The 19,606-nt window shown below is 38.3% G+C and overlaps 1 protein-coding gene across 6 annotated transcripts in view; it reads left to right on the top strand.

The window, feature by feature from the left end:
• Positions 1-19,606, top strand: part of Cdk14 (cyclin dependent kinase 14) — a 484,970-nt gene that overhangs the window by 322,743 nt on the left and 142,621 nt on the right. For all 6 annotated transcript variants that reach the window (XM_028862580.2, XM_028862554.2, XM_028862546.2 and 3 more), the window contains one exon: positions 9,061-9,181. In XM_028862580.2, coding sequence (XP_028718413.1) covers positions 9,061-9,181 — 121 coding nt within the window. The remainder of the gene's footprint in view (positions 1-9,060; positions 9,182-19,606) is intronic.

Raw genomic sequence — 19,606 nt, 5'->3', positions numbered from 1 at the left:
TCCATATCACCCCTCAAATGTCCCTCAGTTCTAGCTGCCTCCCCCTCCATTCCTTCCCTCAACTTCATATCCCCCCCTCTACACCTGATCCTCCCGCTCCAGTCCCCCTGTACTCAGCTCATCCATGAAATCTGTTAAATTCACCATCCCCTAAAGAGACCCATGTGTCACCCCTAATCCCTTCCACTATACCTAATCTCTGTGGGTCTATAGATTGTAGCGTGGTTATCATTTAATAGCTAATATCTACATATACATGAATACATATCATATTTATCTTTCTGAATCTCAGTTACATCACTCAGGATGTTATTTTCTAGTTCCATCCATTTGCCTGCAAACCTCATGATGTCATCTTTTTTTTAACAGCTGAGTAATTCTTCACTGTGTAAAGGTACCACAATTTCTTTATCTGTTCTTCTGTTTAGGGCCATCTAGGTTGTTTCCAGGTTCTGGCTGTTATGACTGGAGCATTATGAATATGACTGAGCAAGTGTCCTTGTGATAGGACAGAATATCCTTTGGATATATGTTAGAGTAGTATACCTGGATCTTGAAGTAGATCGATTTCCACCTTTCAGAGAAACACTGTAGAGTTTGCACTACAATGGATGAGTGGGATTTGAGGTCTCTTTTGCTCAAGCTTTTCTCAGTGTGACAGTCTACTCCCTATTGCCTGCATATCAACATGTAGAAGCTCCTTCTCGAGTACCCTGTCTACGTGCATGCCGCCATGCTCCCTGACATGCTGATAACGGACTAAACATCTGAAACTGTAAACTGCCACCTCAATTAAATATTTTCCTTTATAAAAATTGTTATGGTCATGGTGTCTCTTCACAGCAATAGAAATCCTAACTAAGACACTAAGTATGTTGAACATTTGAGATTACTCTTTTATAAATTCTCTATTTAGATCTGCACTTCATTTTTAATTGGATTATTTGGGTTTTTTTTATATCTACTTTCTTGAGTTTATTCCCCACATTCTCTTCTATCAGGTTCAGTGAGTTTGGTTTTATGTTGAGGTCTTTGATCCATTTGGAGTTGAGTTTTATACGGGAGGATAAGTATGAATCTATTTGGATTCTTCTACAAGCAGACATCCAGTTTGGCCAGCACCATTAGTTGAAGATTCTGACTTTTTCCAGTGTGTATTTCTGGCTTATTTATCAGAAATCATGTGTCCATAGATGTGTGGATTTATGTCTGGGACTCCAATTCCCTTGATCAACATCTTTGCTTTTATGCCAGCACCATGTTATTTTTATTACTTAGTTTTCTAGTTCAACTTGAAATTGGGAGTGGTGTAACCTCCAGAAGTTTTTATTGTTCAGGATTGCTTAGCTATCCTGGGTTTTGGGTTTTTCCCCCCATATGAAGCTGAGAATTGTCTTTTCCAGTTCTATAAAGAATTGTGTTGGAATGTTGATGGTGATTGCATTGATTCTATATATTAATTTTGGTAGGATGGTGATTTTTTTTACTATGTTAAATCCCATGAGCATAAGAGATCATTCCATCTTCTAATATATTTTTCAATTTATTTTTTCAAAGACTTAAAGTTTTTATTATACAAATCTTTCACTTGCTTGGCTAGAGTTACCCTCAACTATTTTATTATATTTGGGACTATTGTGAAAAGTGGTGTAGTTTCCTTGATTTTTTTCTCAGTTTGTATATAGGAGGCTTCTGATTTTTGTGGATTAATTTTATAACCAGATACTTTGCTGAAAGTGTTTATCAGTTTGTAGGATTTCCTGGTAAATGTTTTAGGGTCACTTTTGTATATTACCATATCATCTTTAAGTGAAGATTCTTTGACTTCTTCCTTTCTGATCTGTATTCCCACTTTTTTACCTTATAACTGTAATTATTTCAATAAATATCTTTTTTTTTTTTTTTTTTTTTTTTTTTTTTTTTTTTTTTTTTTTGGTTTTTGAGACAGGGTTTCCCTGTGTAGCTTTGTGCCTTTCCTGGAACTCACTTGATAGCCCAGGCTGGCCTCGAACTCACAGAGATTCGCCTGGCTCTGCCTCCTGAGTGCTGGGATTAAAGGCATGCACCACTACTGCCCAGCCGATAAATATCTTTTAAAACGTGTGTGTGTGTGTGTGTGTGTGTGTGTGTGTGTGAGAGAGAGAGAGAGAGAGAGAGAGAGAGAGAGAGAGAGAGAGAGAGAGCATTGAATGTGTGTATGTGCATGCACACTAGAGTACTACATGTGCCAAAGTTGTTTTTTCATCATGTGATTCTGGGAATCAAACTCAGGTCATCATTCCTGTAAGCAAGTGCTCTTACCAGGTGAGCCATCCCTTCTTGTTAATAAATATCCTTTGTTCAATATACCCAAATGCATATGCAATGATGTTCCAGGTAATATTATTACTTAATACTCTTTATAAGCCAATGCCTCAAAAGTTGTGAGTAATATGTTGTAGCACAAATCTTAAGACGTCCTAATAATAAAAACAAACCCGGAGCTAGGTATTGGGATATTGAGGTGAATGCTGAAAGATCAGAGAAACAGAACAAGCCACATCCAACCTCACCTTGCCAATTACTCAGCTGATCTTGTTTCCTGAGACTGAAAGTCTCTGAGTCCTCACCCAAATGGATCTCAGCTGAACTGCTGCTGAAAGCCTAACATATACTTTATATACCTTTCTGCTTTCTGCCATCACTCCTTGGGATTAAAGGCATGTGTCACCATGCCTGGCTATTTCCAGTGTGACTTTGAAGTCACAGAGATCCAGACAGATCTGTGCCTCCTGAATGCTAGGATTAAAGGCGTGTGATACCACTGCCTAAACCTATGTTTAATATCATGGCTATTCTGTTCTCTGACCCCCAGATAAGTTTATTGGGGTGCACAATATATCAACCACACTATGTCTTAATTTAAAACTTAGATTTTTAAGACAAGCTTTGTGTTTTTTACATTTAATTTAAAAATGGTAATGAGTGTAGATCAAATCAGATGGTAGGGTACAATCTAGTTCATGAGGCCCTGGGTGTGACATACAACATCCAATAAGCCAATTCTACATGTGTAACTCCAGCACTCAGGAGATGGAGGCCATAGACCAGAAATTAAAGTTCAGCCTCAGCTACATACCAAGTTCATGTCCAGTCTACAATCTTATCTTAAAAAAAAAAAAAAAACCTAACAATAATAAAAGTTGGTATCAAGCCAGTGTGGACATGGCAATCCATCAGAATTGCCAATCTGCTCAGGTCAAGGCATTCATTTGCTGTGTGGTGCTGTCATCTGGAATTAGAATAATACATCGAGTTTCATGAACTGAGAAGCAGAAACTAGAAACATAAGCCAGTGAGCTGTGAAATGGTGGCTTATTAACTCATGCCCCGTTGAAAATGCTTCTACACCCTCTGCTCATGCAGATGGGACAGGATCAGTGATGCAGAACTGCTTAGGTGAAAGCTTTGGAGGAACTGGGGTATATATGATTTTTATACATCTAATGAAGATTTTTTTAGGATTACATCTGTAGGATTACTGAAATTGATTACTTGATGAGCACTAAAATTAGTCTGTCCCAAGTATCAGGAGACCTTTCTTACCCAGAATGTCAGATTCTAAGTAAAGTTGTTTTCTGGGTCACAGAGCATCTGCCAGCTACTCTTAGCTGTTTAGTACAAATGCAGCCATCTCACATGTGAATAACTGGATCTAGCTGCTTTCCAAAAGAATTTATTTAGAATGGCAGGTGCCCATCTATTAGTCCAATTTATGGACCCTAGACTTCCAACCCCTCATTTAAAAACCAAAAACCAAGCGAAGAAAACAAACAAACAGACAAACAAAACAAAAACAAAAAACAAAAAAAGGCTAGAGAGCCCTAGGAACCTGTGCAGATGTAACTACCTGGGTAATTCTGTAACCAATATCAGGTGATTTGCTTTGGCATGTCCGCTGAAGCTTCATTTAATGCACAGGCTAATCCACAACAAGTAGTTTGTCAAACAGTATTTAGCCCAATCATTCTAAGTGGCCTGACTATATCTATTCATTTCATTTCAATAAACATCTCTCAGAGAAGCATGCATTTTTATTTCCTATACAAGAGTAAAAATTTAAAAGTCCTGTATATAAAACTCAATGACATGAGCATTTTCTTTTTCTTTGGAAATTGTCCTAGTTTGCTTTCTATAGCTCGGTAAAATACCAAGACCAAAGCAACTTCAGAAGGAAAGGGTTTATTTTATCTATAGTGTCAGGTAACAATCCATCACTGAAGGAAGACCAGGCAAGAAGCCAAGCAGGGCAGGGGCCTGGAGGCAGGATCCAAAGCAGAGACCATGGAGGAAGACTGCTTACTGACTTGGTCCCCATGACTTGCTCAACCTACTTTTCTTATACAGCCTGGGCTACCTGACCAGAGGTGTATGGAAGCCCGCTCCCATATTTTGAAGGTTCTTAGGTGGAGAGAAAGGAATTAAGAAATAATAGATAGATAGATAGAAAGACCTAGCTGACAAGAAGAAAGACAGAAACACAGGATAACTTTAAGAGGTCCTGGATCAATACCCAACAGCCACTTTGTTTATTCAAAGGGTTTGTTTGTTGTTGTTGTTGTTTGTTTGTTTTTTAACAATGCCAAGGGGCAGGGCAAAAGACCTCCCCCTAGCAAGATCAAAGCATACCATATGGCCAAGTGTAGATAGACCCTTTCAAACACCTAGTAAACAAGCCCATGGTCAAATCATCCCATTATGCAGCCCTGCTGGGTAAAGCAAGCTCAAATTCTCAGACCCTGAGTAATTTCTCACTAGGAAGCCTCTGTGAACTCCCACAGTGGTGTCCTTGAATCAATCCATTATCAGGTCAAAGCTCTCATGAACCAAACTCTTCCTAAAAGCTTTGCCTCTATGCATTGCATTACACACCCAGTATTTAATGCATGAATTTCTAAATTAGACAATACTGATTTAAATATATAGCCCATTCAAAACCAGTATGAGACGAATATGATAAGGTCTCAGAGGCATGTCATGTCATTCCTGGTTAACTATTCTTTAGGCAAGAAGTAAAGGAAGAAATTTAAAATAAGGAAAGTGATCAGCAGGGTGTAACTCACTAGGGAGAACAATCAAAGGAAGAGCTGGAGAGTGTCCATTGTCTAGACAAATGTTGAGAATATAGTCCTGGGATTTTGTCTTTGTCCCTGCTGGAGGATGGGACCAAACTCAAGGTGGCAGCAGATCTTATCTATGAGTTACCTATGTTATAGACATGGGGAAAGGAATTCTTTCATTGGAAAATTGTAAGCTACAAAACTTCTTTGCTTCTGGAAATCTAAGATTCTATCCAGGAATAGTGGTAGCCCAACTCTGAAATGTCTGTCAGCAGTAGTTGTTAATAGCAGGACTCTCCTCCCGGGTCTGCCCTCATTAGAAGTGGCGACACTAAAGCTGTGTACATGTTGTTAGGAAAGCCCTTCTAGGAGCCCATGGGCACCTGCACCCTCTAGGTGCACAAACTTAGCCATGATGCACCATGCAAACAAGCTGCCCTCATCTGGTGTGCGCCTCACTTTTCTTTTCCACTTTCAATTCAGACTGAACATTAATATCAGAAGTTTTGATAATCACCCATGAACTTCATGTTTTTTAAAAGGTAGTGTAGCTCTCTTCCTGTAGTGTAACCATAGCAACTGACAGGAACAGAGAGAGAAAGCTTTCACACATGCTGTGCTAATTAATCCTGTCCTACAGTTTCCCTTCAGCTGGAAGATGCAGTTTAATAAATTTTGCATGAGTAAGCAGGTTTTGATTTGTGAACTTTACAAAAACATAGTGTTGTCTTTACCAAAAAGATTGGGAAATGGCACTAGAAAATCATATTTCAAAGTATTCTTTTAAAAAAGCCATGGTTTAAGTAATTTGGTCTTTTCTGGAAAAACATATGGTTTACTTTTCTTATTAAATGAATATAAATATCCTTAGAGAGAACACTTTTGTTCATTGATGTATGGTACACCTTCAAAACTAACAGCTTTTAACTGACCATATCCCCTCAAGAGATGGAGAGAACTGTATTCTGAAATTAAAGATCCTTATTTCCTATATGACATATCTATGTGCAAACCCTCTTAAAAAATAACCTTTTTAAAAAACTTGGAAAACTCATCCTCGTTGCTCTTTTGGGAAGTATTGTAGCCCAGCTGAATGAAGTTGTGGCTCTCTTTGACCTAAGTATGTGAGACCCAAGAAAATAGTGTAGACTAGGAACTTCTATTTGTATTTTCCACAAATACTTAACCAACTTAACAGCTCACATTTGGTCTGCAATCACATGTAATAGTTGATTTCACATGTAATCATATTTAGGGCATTCTAAAGTTTCTTTTTTTTTTTCAATTTAGACCATCACTTTCTATTTAATAACTAGCCTGATTGTCTGAACTGTCAAAGAAAATCTCACATTTTTCCATTTTCCTATCTCAGTTTCAGCTGTCTGACAATAAGGCCTCAGGAAAAGCTGGAGGATCCAGCTTGTATGCTCTGGCATCCCATTTGACTTGACAGCCACATATGGGATGAGTCAGAACCTATTTCCAGACCTGTCCTTGGCTCGTTGGTTTCTATATGGAAATGTAGTCGTGTGGGGAGCAGACCTTTGATGAGATTGCCAATTTCTGCAGACACTTTCCCTGACTTATTGTCAGATTAATAATACAGTTTTGTCAGAATTGAGAAAGGATTAAACCTTGCTGAATAAAGAACATGCTACATGGAATCCCTGGTTGAACACAGTTCTATTTGTATGTAGAACATTAGGTGTAGTAATGAGTATTTTTTTATATTTTTTCTATCTATACATTTTTGTATGGGATATATGTGAGCATTAATGAATTCTGTATGTCATCACTTTATTTTAAAAACTACACTGTAGAAAAATGACTATAATGATAATTGAATTAATTATCAACTTTTTGTCTTACCAGCTACCCTATTAATTACAAAATTTACATATAACCCAGAAGATTAACAGCTATGGCTAAAAAACCAGGAAGAAGTGATGTTCTTAAACATCTCTGATAATTTTAATATATCATTGAAATGAACATGCTTAAAAGTAGGTCCACAGCAAAACTTTGCATTATATTATATCAAGTGTAATACTGATAAGCAATCCTTCATACTTGTGGTGTAGATTTGTTTCATAACTGTGAAAAAGTGCCAGAGGTGTTAGTGAAGGAATGGTTTCTTCTTGCTCATGGTCCCAGAAGTTTTAGTCAACAATGGGCTGGTACTGTTGGTTTTGGACATATGGTGAGACAGAATATCACAGTAAAAAAAGCCCATGTTGGAACGAAGCTGCTCACCTTGTAGCTGTCAGGGAGCAAGTAGAGAAAGACTGTCACCCTGACATCTCCTTCAAGAGCATGACCCATTGAACCAACTTCCTTCCACCAGGCCTCATCTCCTGGAAAGTTCCATCAACTCCCAGTACCACTGTGAGCCACTGAATGGGTCTCTAACAAATGGGCCTTGAGGGTGCATTTCAGATCTAAAATATTGCATTAATCATCAGTGACATAGCCAGATAATGGTCTGATATGACTTGTTTTGCTTTCAAAGCAACATTGTGAGATGTACGACATTTTAAAGAAGTAGAAGGGTGGGGGGAGATGGCTCAGTGGTTTAGAATGCTTGCTGCTCCTGCAGAAGACCTGAGTTCAGTTCTCAACACCAAATCAGGCAGATCACAACTACCTGTAACTCTACCCCAGGGAATTCAATGCCCTCTTCAGGCCTCCACAGGCACTCACATGCAGGTCAACATAGCACATGCATGTTTGTATATATGTATGTGCACACACACACACACACACAATTAAAAATAAAAATAAATCTTTTAAGAGAGGGATTAGACTGGGGACATAGCGTTGATAGTATGCTTCCTTAACATGTTTGGGGTGGGTATGTTCAATCCTTACAATCCAATGTAAATGCAATTAAACAGTTTTCAAAAAAGAATTAGTCATCACATACAAACTGGGGGAAAACACTCAGAAAAACTTACTAAATTATGAAAGGGGCAGGGATTGATGGATGAATCAGTATGCAGTAAGAGCATATGCTAACATCCTGCACTGCAGAGGACCATGGCTGCCTTCCAGTGTCCACAACAGGCAGCTCACAGGCACCTGTAACTCCTGCTCCAGATTTGATCCCCTCTTCTGGCCTCTGTGGGCTGCAACACTCATGTGCATATATCACCATACACATAAGTAAAAGTAAAATAAATCTTTTTAAAGATGGGTAATCACACATTCCAGAGGTAAACTATGGAGGACATACATGAATACATGTTTTATTTTGCTGTCTGTGTGTGAATATTTTTGATTTCTAGGTCAAATTGCATATTTTCAATTAATTTTGCCACTTTTTCCCCATTGCAGTTGATGTCAGCTTTCATCATCTATCTGTTCTAGTTTGCTTATCGCTTTATAATTATATAGCTCACGAGTTTTTAGATAAACCTCCCCAGTGTGTGTCCACTTATGAGTCTTTGAGAAATACTCACCATAAGAATTTTTTTTAGCAACTTATTGAGAAAAGTATTGCAATTTCTTCTTACAGATTCAATAGATGTGTAAACATTGGTAGCACTGATCATTTGTAGAGCTGGGAGACGTTAGCTTTCTTAATATATCTTTTCTGCAAGTTATTTGCCTAAAGAACCCTTACTGATACAACTTATAAGTTTGGAACTCTCAGAACTAAGTTCTGCTAAACAGATGAAGTAGCCAGGAGATTCTAAGGTAGTTCTGATTTTATTTAGCGATATTTTATCAGATCTATAGCACAAATGCTTTATTTTCAATATGCATTATTTTATAATTTCTAACATGTTTAAAAACATAAAGACTACATATGTTCTCCTCAAACTTTGTGTTAACCTGACATTGTATTCATGAATCTGAATTACATTAGTGCTGTTTAACCTTTTAAAATGGAACATTTGAATTTAAAGCATGTGTTCTTTTCATTCCCATTTAACCTCCTTATGTTTCCCATAACCTACAGGTCTTGCAAGAGCAAAATCCGTCCCTAGCCACACATACTCCAATGAAGTGGTTACCTTGTGGTACAGACCTCCGGATGTTCTCCTGGGCTCTACAGAGTATTCCACCTGCCTTGACATGTGGTGAGAAATGAACACTTCAGCTAATCTGTGTGCCATGCTTGGTCTGGGCCAAACCTAGACAAACGTCTAACAGTTTGGAGGGAGATCAGTTGTGCAGGAGTGTTGCCTGTGTGTGGCAGTACTGTTGCCTCTTAAAACCTGGTTGGGAGTGGTAACTCATCAGAGTCTGCTCCAGATGGAACCTTCTAAGCATTCTTGATGAACAAGGTCAAGGGTTTTTTTTTTCTGGTTTTTGGTTTTTCTTCATCAGTAATTTTCTGTATAAGGTCGTAATTTATTGTTTTATTTTATAACAAGGAAGTGTGTCTCTCCAAAGAGCAGTAGATTAAGAAGTAACATGTAATGAGTTTATACTTAATAAATAGCTCTGGTAATTGGTTTGATTGAAAGTTATTGATAACAGTTGTCCAAAATGAAATGCCTTGAGTTTTTAAAAATATGGAATAATTTCAGGAGAGTATCATTTCATGCAGTAGTTCTCCAGCTAATATACTAATATTTTTAGTATATTAGAAAAATTGGTAATATTTATTGCATACTTGTTAATACTGACAAACTACTCTGCATTCCCAATTATGTGATATTTAAATGTCATAATCATCACAGGAAATGAATCTCATTCTTAACACTCTGGAGAGAGTCACATATGGCCATTGAACATGGCTTTTCCTTTTCTGGATTCACAATTAGGTTTGAAGTAAAATAATTCTTGTGGTTTGTGGCTGTTTTATAAAAGGGCCATCATTCTTGAATGATTATGCCCATGTATTTAGAATTTAGCTACATGATCATATAATGTTTATGGCTTCAGTAAAACTTTAGTATGTATCATTTATCTTCCTCCTGTGTAGTTACTTCATGGTTCTACCCCCTCAGAAATCTTGGCTTTTAAAAATTAGGGACTTTATTCATGTGTGTTCAAGATACCCCTAGCTGTAGGATTTGGTGTTCTGTGTAGCCACTGACATCATCTGCAGCATCTCATGTACATGTAGATATCATTGTAGGGTGTAGATATATAGCTTTCAATAAAACTGTAAGAATCTAGGCCATCAAACACCCAAAGACTGGTTATCATAAATTTGTACACCTTAACATAAATCTAATAACATTTTAAAGATTTTCTAAAATCTCAAGAATAAATATCACCATCTATTGCTGAGTGGCTGAGTTAATCCATCTCTTCATCACACTTCCTGACCTTGGCTTTTTAATGGCTATTTACTCTTTCTGTAGTTAATATTTTTCCCTAAGGATAAGCCTATCTTTGGGCAACATAGATACTTGGATCCTTAATTATAATGAGGGAAAGTTAGAGGTAGAGGCCAGTGCGCACACTAGGGTACCAGTTAGTTGCCTTCTTAATCACTTGCTACTTTCTGCTGTTAGTTGAGAGTTGCCTATGTAAATAATAATTATATCACCATCTTTTTCTATTTATTTTGCATATGGAAATTCTTGGTTGTCTTCCAGTGAGTTCAGCTAAGGTCTCTACTAATAAAATGTGTTTTGAAATATTTGTGGTGTGGAGCCAGTTCTGTCTCAGTTGCTGGGCAATTTAGTCAAGACTGTACCCTCCTCACCACAAGAAGCTGTTCTTCCTGTGCCTCAATGGTGGCAAAAAAACAAAAAATGTTTCTAAGGGACTAGGGACATGGCCCAGTTATGAAATGCTTGCAAGTATGATGACCTAAGTTTAGCATAGTAGCACATGCATGTAACACAGCAGGGAGGATGAGGAAGCGGTCAAGAACACTGGGGCTCAACTTAGCCAAATCAGTGATTTCCAAACTCAGGGGGAGACCTTGTCTCAAAACTTAAGGTCAACAGCAAGGACACCATTGACTTTGATACACATATATGTACCAACACTCATACATACACACACTCACACATATGTACAGCGTACAAACATAATGATGTTTAATAGATTGTGCTTATTGCTTAGTTGGATGGCCTGAATTCAGTTCCCCAAACCAATGTACAATTGTGAAAATGCTGGACAGACAGATCCCTGGGACGCACTGTCCAGTCAGCCTTATTTACTTGGAGAACTCTACGCCAGTGAGAGAACTTTCCTCCTCCTGCAAAGGTAGGGAACTTCCAGAAAAACAACACTCAAAGTTGGCCTCCATATGCATGCATACTCACACACACACATCAGTACACACATCCATCTATACACATGTGTGCACACTCAGGATAGGGTAGAGGAAAATGCTCTTTTATAGTACCAAGTATAGGATGGGCTCTGACTTTGTAATATGTTTGTTTCTGGCATAGACTGTTTTCTCATCTGCCCTACTTCACCCTACCCTGTAGAGGGAAGTTTCTCCAGTCCTGCCTGGCCCAAGGTCTGGACAAATCTCTCCCACCCTTGGTCTCACAGCTGCCTATAAAATAATCACTGTATGGCCTATGGCTTCAGCTTCTTGTTAGCTAGCTCATTCATCTTAAATTAACCCATTGCTATTAATCTATATGTTGCCACATGGCCATGGCATTACCAGTCTGCTGGCATCTTGTTGCTCCTTCAGTGGTGGCTGGCATCTCTCTCGACTCCACCCTTCTCTCTGTATCTCTGCTTGGAGTTTCCACCTGGCTATAAGCTTTCTTGTCATAGGCCAAAACAGCTTTATTTATTATCCAGTGGGAGCCATGCATATTCACAGCATACAGAAAGACATCCCACAGTACCACCCCATGTGTGTGAGAGATGGTTTGGTCACTTGCTGCCAATTTGCTTTGAACAGAGACATAATAGAAGCGTCTGAAGAAGCCTGTTACTTAAGAGGAAGGGGAAATCTGATAGAAAACAGTGGACCCCAAATGCCCTGTTGTCGCCATGCCGACAGTATTCATTGCCAGACACAAATAGCAAATGTGTTAGGTTTGAGCTTCCTGTGCTTATTTTCAGTTTACTTCCAAGCCCTAAAATCTATGTTATGTCTATGCTATGCCTGTCATTCTGAATCTGATTTCATTCCAAGCAATTTTCTAAAAGCTGTTTTGCTATTTTGCAATCAGGTAAAAATGTATGTGTCTTTCCCACGAGAGGGACGTTCACAGGGCACTGATTTTTGCATAATCAATGGCATCGATGCAGGATATGCAGACACCTGGAAATGGGATTGTAATTGAGTCATGGCTCAGCTGCACCAAAAAGAAATACAAATATTAACCCAGAGACAGCAGCAGGGAGGCAGGTGGCAGGAGTTTCAGGCTATTTTTACAGTTCATTTACTGTCCTGGGGCTGGAGTAACTAAAAACTGATGATCCCTACACAGTGTTCAATAGCCACAGGCACTAAACATATTAATGAAGACACATATGCAATAACACTGTCAGCGTGTGATGAAAATCAGAGCTGGCACTGTTAGGAGCTTCTCCTGGAGGTCGCCAGCACCATGGCGATGTGTGAATGCAAAGTGCGACTTAAGAACTCACCGAGGTCGTTTTGATACCTTTGTTTCCCTTCATAAATGAAGATTAAATTGAACATTGACTCTTGTAAAACATCTATTAATGCTTGGATGTTGTAGCTCCTTGAAAGTCAAAGCATGGGAAAGCATTGCTAAGCTTCTAAACCTGAGAGACTTAGGGGGTTCTGAAGAGCACAGGAGGGGAAGCAGGGCTATGGAGGCAGCGTATCTGTGTCGCTCTCCACTTGCTAGGGACTGCTGCTTTTTCTGCAGAGCTGGTATTTTAAATAAACTTGTCTTCCTTTCTACATGCTCAGAGCTGTGTCTGCAGCTGCACACATCTCTAAAGCAGACCATTGTTGGGGATTTTTTTACAGCATTAATTTTTAATATCAGGTAACTCAATTATCTGTTGTTAATAAATGATTATCTCATCAAAGGCATTGTGCTTTAGAGGGGGCCTGTGGTATCAGCTACAGTGTCCCCCAACACAGTATGCAAAGAATGATGGTATGTCAAGCGTTTCCTATCATCATCTTTTTTAAAGCTAATTAACATATTAACTATGCTTGTCAAAATGTGGGGCAGATCATTTATAAATAAGCCTGTCAAACATAATGAGATTGCATATTAAATCACCCCATCTCTATTACATCTCTGATTTAAGATTAAAATTAATTTATTTAACATTGTAGCAGCTGGGTGGTTAGGAAAAAAATCTGTGCTAGTCATAATGTATAGGAAAATGTCTACATCAAAATTGATTTTTAATATATTAGAAAGAATATTGCCCATTTATTAAGTATCATAAAGCCATTTGGCACTGCTTCATATTACATAAGCTTAATGGTCATACGTATTGGCGACATTCAGTGTTCTGCCGTCATCTTTACTGATCTTTCTGTCTTGAACTAAAGCAACTTATACAAAAAAATTTCTTAAGACTAGGGTTTATTTACCATTGTTTTAAGAAAAAGAACCATAAGTGAACCTTCCTACACCTGCCACCCTGAACATAAATTTATTCTATGTGAGGTCTATTTTAATTTGAAAACTTGAATAATAATAATAATAATAATAATAATAATAATAATAATAGTAGATACTTTTATTGACCATAAACTGTATCTAAGCCGTGCTATGCTTTTAAATTAGTTCCCTATTATACAACACAATAAACAGCACTCACAAAGTGACTTAATCAAGGTCACATGGTGAGTAAATAGCCAGTATGCAGTCTAGGGCAGGGTTCTCAGCACCCTTCCTTACAACCGTCTGTACTATCTCATAAGATGATAAGTAAAGAATGCTCTTCTTTTACTGCTAATGTAACATTGAAACACAAACGAAGTACTTGATAATATATCCTGCCTCGATCCATGTTAGGTCAGATATTTTGGGTGCCTTTGGTTCTCACGTATGAGCCTGTGCCCTAGTCTGGCTCTCCCGACAGCTTTATTCCAGTAGCTTCTACTATTTAATTTTATTCAAGGAAGACTTTTTTTTTTAAAGCCAAGACATGAATCATTGAATTGTACATTTTCATGGTACTGCTGTCTATGCTGACATACATTTTCCCAACTCCTAGTCGTTACTCATTTATCACTTCTGCTAAAGTGAATACATCCATTTTTTTAAAGGAGTGCTAAGTAAGAGTGAGAATTGGAATTCCTGAGCTACGACAGAATCATCTCTCTGTCAATGTTGCTTGCATGTTTTCTAATTATTACAGTCATAAGGCAAGGAAGATATGAAACAGTCATTGTTAAATTGAATAGTTCTCTAGTAGCTCTTAAGCAATGCTCAAATAATGCATGATCTTACTGACTTGCTGTATCCACTAACAGTGGGATGCAATAGAACAGAAGAACTGAGACAACCACAAAGATCCACATGTTCCTGGTGGGCAGTTCTGAGTTCATTGCAACTAATGAGGCCTCTTAAATTTGTGTCACATTATAACTCATCAACATACAATGACACCTTTAAGAGTTAATAATTCTGCAAGGATAATAGGTATGGAGGATCTAACTGTGCCATATGACTTAGAATACACTACAGCAAAAACTGGTCCTTTATTTCAATCAGAAGAGATTTGCTATGTTTTAGTGTTTAAATCACACCTAAGGACTGACTGCTGGCTACAAAAACTTCTTACAGAAAATTTATCATTGTCTGTGAGTTTTCTTGGTCAATACAGCCTCTAGCCCTGTCTGGTTGTAAAACTGTGGGATGCCCACCAACACACCAAACCCAGAGCTGCCTCTGGAATGGTCAAGGGAAGCAGTTATTATTAAAAATGTGTGGTTATAGTTTTTACATCTCATTGTTTATCAGTGTGTATTGGTAAAACAAAGAGTGTATTTCAGTCAAGATATTTGGCCACTTAGTAGTAATGATAATATATAGAATGAATCATTTAATCTAGACTTCCCTGCTAAATATTTCTAAAACAAATTAAATTTCACCTAATTCTTTTTAATCAACATTAGCAAAGTAATTGGCTACCGACCAATGGATTTCTGAATGATTTTGAAATAGCCTGTCACAGAGACTAAGTTTCATGACATTATTATACCTTGGTACACTCCACTGACTCACTAGATTGTGAGAATAGAAAGAGATAATCAAAAGAAATTTGGGCGAAATATAAAATTATAAAAATGTTGAAAGCAATATTCATATTGTCTTTTGGGATTGTCAGTCAACCAAACTAAATATCATGTGTTTCTGTTGGGTTATAGCATCTAAGAGGGCTGTGGAATACAACAGTGAAATGGAGATGCTGTATTTGATTTTCAGGAAACAAACATACAGGTTCTATCTTTAGAATTAGAGTTTTTGCCTCAGGAGAGTCTTACGTGAGAGAGTGGGGCATGGGTACAATATGGTTCTGTGTTTTAATCTAGAAATGTGTAAATTAAGGAATATGGCATGTAAGTTAGTACCTTTTTTTTGTTTTTTGGTTTTTGGTTTTTTTTTTTTGGTGTGTGTGCGTGTGTGTGTGTGTGTGTGTGTGTGTGTGTGTGTGTGTGTGTGTCTGTGTGTGTGTGTGTGTGTGTGTGTGTGTTATATGTGTTCATCTGTCCAGGCGTGCTTGTACATGTGTTAAAGCCAAAGATCATTGTTGAGACTCTTCCTATATCACTCTTCAACATATTCTTTTTCTTTCTTTCTTTCTTTCTTTCTTTCTTTCTTTCTTTCTTTCTTTCTTTCTTTCTTTCTTTCTTCCTTCCTTCCTTCCTTCCTTCCTCCCTCCCTCCCTCCCTCCTCCCTCCCTCCCTCCCTCCCTCCCTCTCTCTCTCTCTCTCTCTCTCTCTCTGTCTGTCAACAAACCTGGAGCTCCTAGGTTCATCAAGACTTGTTTGCCAGTGAGTTCCAGGGTCTTACCTGTCTCTACCTCCTTCTGGCAACACTATATATCTCCAGATGTATGCCCTATGCCTGGCTTTTTATGCACAGTCTGGGGATCTATTCCCCACAAGCACTGTTTTACTGAGCCATTTCCCCATCCTGCCTTTTATGTTTTAAGTTTATATATATATATATATATATGTGTGTGTGTGTGTGTGTGTGTGTATGTATGTGTATATGTATATATACATGTATATTCACATGGGAATATATATATATATATATATATATTCTCATAGAATCATCTCTGAACATGCAATGCTTTCCTATTTAAAGAAGAGGCTATGTTTAACAAAAACCATACTGAAGCTCACGTCCACTTCCTTCTCCCACTGTGTCCAACTTAGTTAACCAAAGCTTTCAACTACTATTTTTAGTTTCCAGGGAGAAAACTGTGGCGATTTTGAGTATAGCTGGTTCACTGTCATCTACCACAGCAGTGTCAACTGCAGGATCAGAGATCAGCTTTATACACGGCTACTCTCTAGTCTCTCAGGAGACCGGCCTTTTCAACCCTTCTGGCAACACTATATCTCTCATAGGTTCTACACAATTGTTTGTCTTATTATCTATCAATTTATTCTGTTGACTGATTTACATTGCTAGAGAGCTAATCTATGGCCTTGTTCCTTCAAGCACTCTTGATGTACTTTTTTAGACACTATACTAAGTGGGTATAATGATGGATGAAGACTTTATTCTCTCCACCAATTTTGTCCCACTCCACTTTTACCTCATTATCCCTGTGTAGAATCTGCTTTATATTTTTATGCATGAGTGTGTGAAAATTACTAAAAATTAATAAGTCAGATAGTATTCATTATACTCCCTTTATTTTTTATATAAACTTTTGTTTCCTGGATTTTCTAATTATATTTTATTTTTTGGTTTCATTGCCTTTATTCATATGTTAATTATTTAAAGTTTTAAAACATAAAGTTATTAAACATATTTGAAAAATGTTTTCCAAATGCTCAAATAATATCACCAAATATGTATCATATATATTAGTTTTTAAGAATGCATTTTAATTACAACACCTCTCCCTTACCTTTCCTCTCTCCAAGCCTCCCCATATCTCCCTCCCTGATCTCCTTCAAATTCATGGCCTCGTGTTTTCACTAATTGTTATTGCATTCATTTATGTATACACACATATGTATATTCCTAAATATAATTTGTGAAGTCCATACAGTGTTACTTGTATGTACATTTTCAGGGCTGACTGTAGGCAATGGACACCCAATGCTGTGCTCTTCCCTGGGGAGGACCACCTCTTCTTCCAGCTTTACTTATATGGTTCTTTATGCAGTATTGACACCTCTGTGGCCTTGTCTCCATTCAGTTTGCCATGTCTCTTGGTGTTGTCCTTTTTCAGGTCATGGACAGTCATGCTGGTGAGACTTTATGAGTATAACTTCTGATGTTACTAGGAGACACAATCTCACAGCAAAGTCCCTGATCCTCTGGCTCTTACCCTCTCCCTCTTCCACAGTGATCCCTGAGCCTTAAATGTGGTACTGTTTTCTTGTGTACCCATATAATTTTTTAAGCTTGTCATCTTTAAGGGATACGTTGTGTTAAATTTTTGTGTATATACATTTTAAAGACTTATTTATTTTAATCTCTGTGTGTGTGTCTATGTGAGGATATGCCATGGATATGTAGATGCATATAGAGGCCAGAAGAGGTTATCAGATCCCCTGGAACTAGAGTTAGAGGCAGTTGTGAGCCACCTGCTGTGAATGCTAGAGAGCAAATTAGGGTCCTCTAGAAGGGCAGGAAGTACTTTAACAGCTGAGCCGTATCCAGGTCCCGTATGCTTGTATAGTAATCGAATCAGGAAACCAACTGTGCCATCTGTATTTGTTACTATCCTTAGTGCTGTGGCCAAATTCCAGACAAGAAGCAACTTAAAAGAAAGGGGGTTAATGTCAGTCATACATTCTATCCCAAGAGGAAGTCTGGGCAGCAAGGGCATAAGGTCACAATCCAACTATAGTCAGGAAGCAGAGAGCGACAGATGTGGATGCTCAGCCTGAGTCCTCAGTCCATGACGTTGTGGGCACATTTAGGGTGGTCTTTCTCATCTCACTTCAACTAATCTAGATAATTCCTCACAGATGGGGCCAGAGATCTGTCTCCAAGGTGATTGTAGATACTGTCAAGTTGACAATCAGTGTTAACCACAAGTCTACTCCTTGTCAACTTGACATTTTGGCATGCATGTAATTAAGTGATATATGAGCATGTATGTCATAATATATGTTATATGATAGTATAATTTATAGATGAAATATATATTTTATATAATTGAGCATGCCTTCTTTTCCTCTGATTTCAAATGGAAGCTTTCTTCAAGTGTGAGAATAAGAGGGATACTTGGCCCTTTGCTTATTTTTGTAAATATGTTATTGGGAATGGAGAGACCAGTTGACCCTTTGGTTCTTCATCTATCATTGACGTTTAATCTTCATTGTAAATTTGACTAGATCTGGGGTCACTCAACAGACACACTTCTGGGCATGTCTGGGAGGGACTTTCCAGAGAAGTTTCACTGAAGAGGGAAGACCCACCCTGAATATGGGTAGTGCCATCCCATGGGGAGGAGACCTGAAGTGAATATAAAAAGAAAGAAAGGAGCCCAGTGCTGGCATTCTGTGCTCTGAGGTGAAGAGTCAAGGCCTGGAGCTCCGTCTGCCATCATGCCTTACCTGTCAGGATAGACAGCAACCTCTAACCATGAGCCCAAATGTCCTCTTCCTTACTGAAGATGCTTCTTGTCCAGTAGAGATCACAGTAATCAGAAAAGTTACTAATGAGGAACTGTGTGGGTAAAGCCTGGACTTTCCTGTGTGAAGTCCTACAAAATCAGTATTGGAGGCCTATTCTTGGTATTCCTCAGAAGTTTATGCCGGTAGATGTCATCCTCAGATCAGGGTAAGATGAGAGCCAGTGATCTCACAGACCAAGTCACTTACTTTTCAATAGGTTCCTCTTTGTTCCTCTCAACACCTCCCCATTTTCTGCTCCAAATTTTACCCTAAGTCTGAAGCTGTTTCTGTTCAGTTTAACGTATTCTGCTGGTGTGTGTTGGGGGTGGGGGGGGTCAGAAGAAGCCCACTTGGCAGTTACTTTTTTTTACAGATTCCTAATCCTGCGCCCTGTTGCCGTCTGCCAGATCCATGTTCACAATGTTCAAAGCCTGTGTCTCCGTGTGCTTAGCCTTTGCTAAGTTGCTAAATGAACAACCTCTCACTGTAACTTGGAATTGTTGCCTTCTGTAGTCTGCGAAGATCACCACAGATTCACGCACGTCTGAATTCAGGTTATCTCTCACCCACATCTCTCACCCACATCTCTCACCCACGTGTGCCTTCTTTTGTGTGTGTATTTAATTTTATTTTCCTAATCAGATTCATTGGTCTTCTTGGAGAGAAAAGAAGAACTGTACATTTTACTGTATGCCCTTCTCTTGTTGATAATCTAATACTCATGGCTTTAACTATGAAAAGCTGGCTACTAGAGTCCTTGCCCATGGATGATTGTTAAGGTGGCCCTGGGTCCAAACCAGTGAAACAACATAGC

Source organism: Peromyscus leucopus, chromosome 3 (genome assembly GCF_004664715.2).
Source record: "Peromyscus leucopus breed LL Stock chromosome 3, UCI_PerLeu_2.1, whole genome shotgun sequence".
In the NCBI taxonomy this organism is placed as follows: Eukaryota; Metazoa; Chordata; class Mammalia; order Rodentia; family Cricetidae; genus Peromyscus; species Peromyscus leucopus.
The sequence above is the reverse complement of the archived record's forward strand: the minus strand, read 5'-3'. Positions and strand labels throughout refer to the sequence as shown.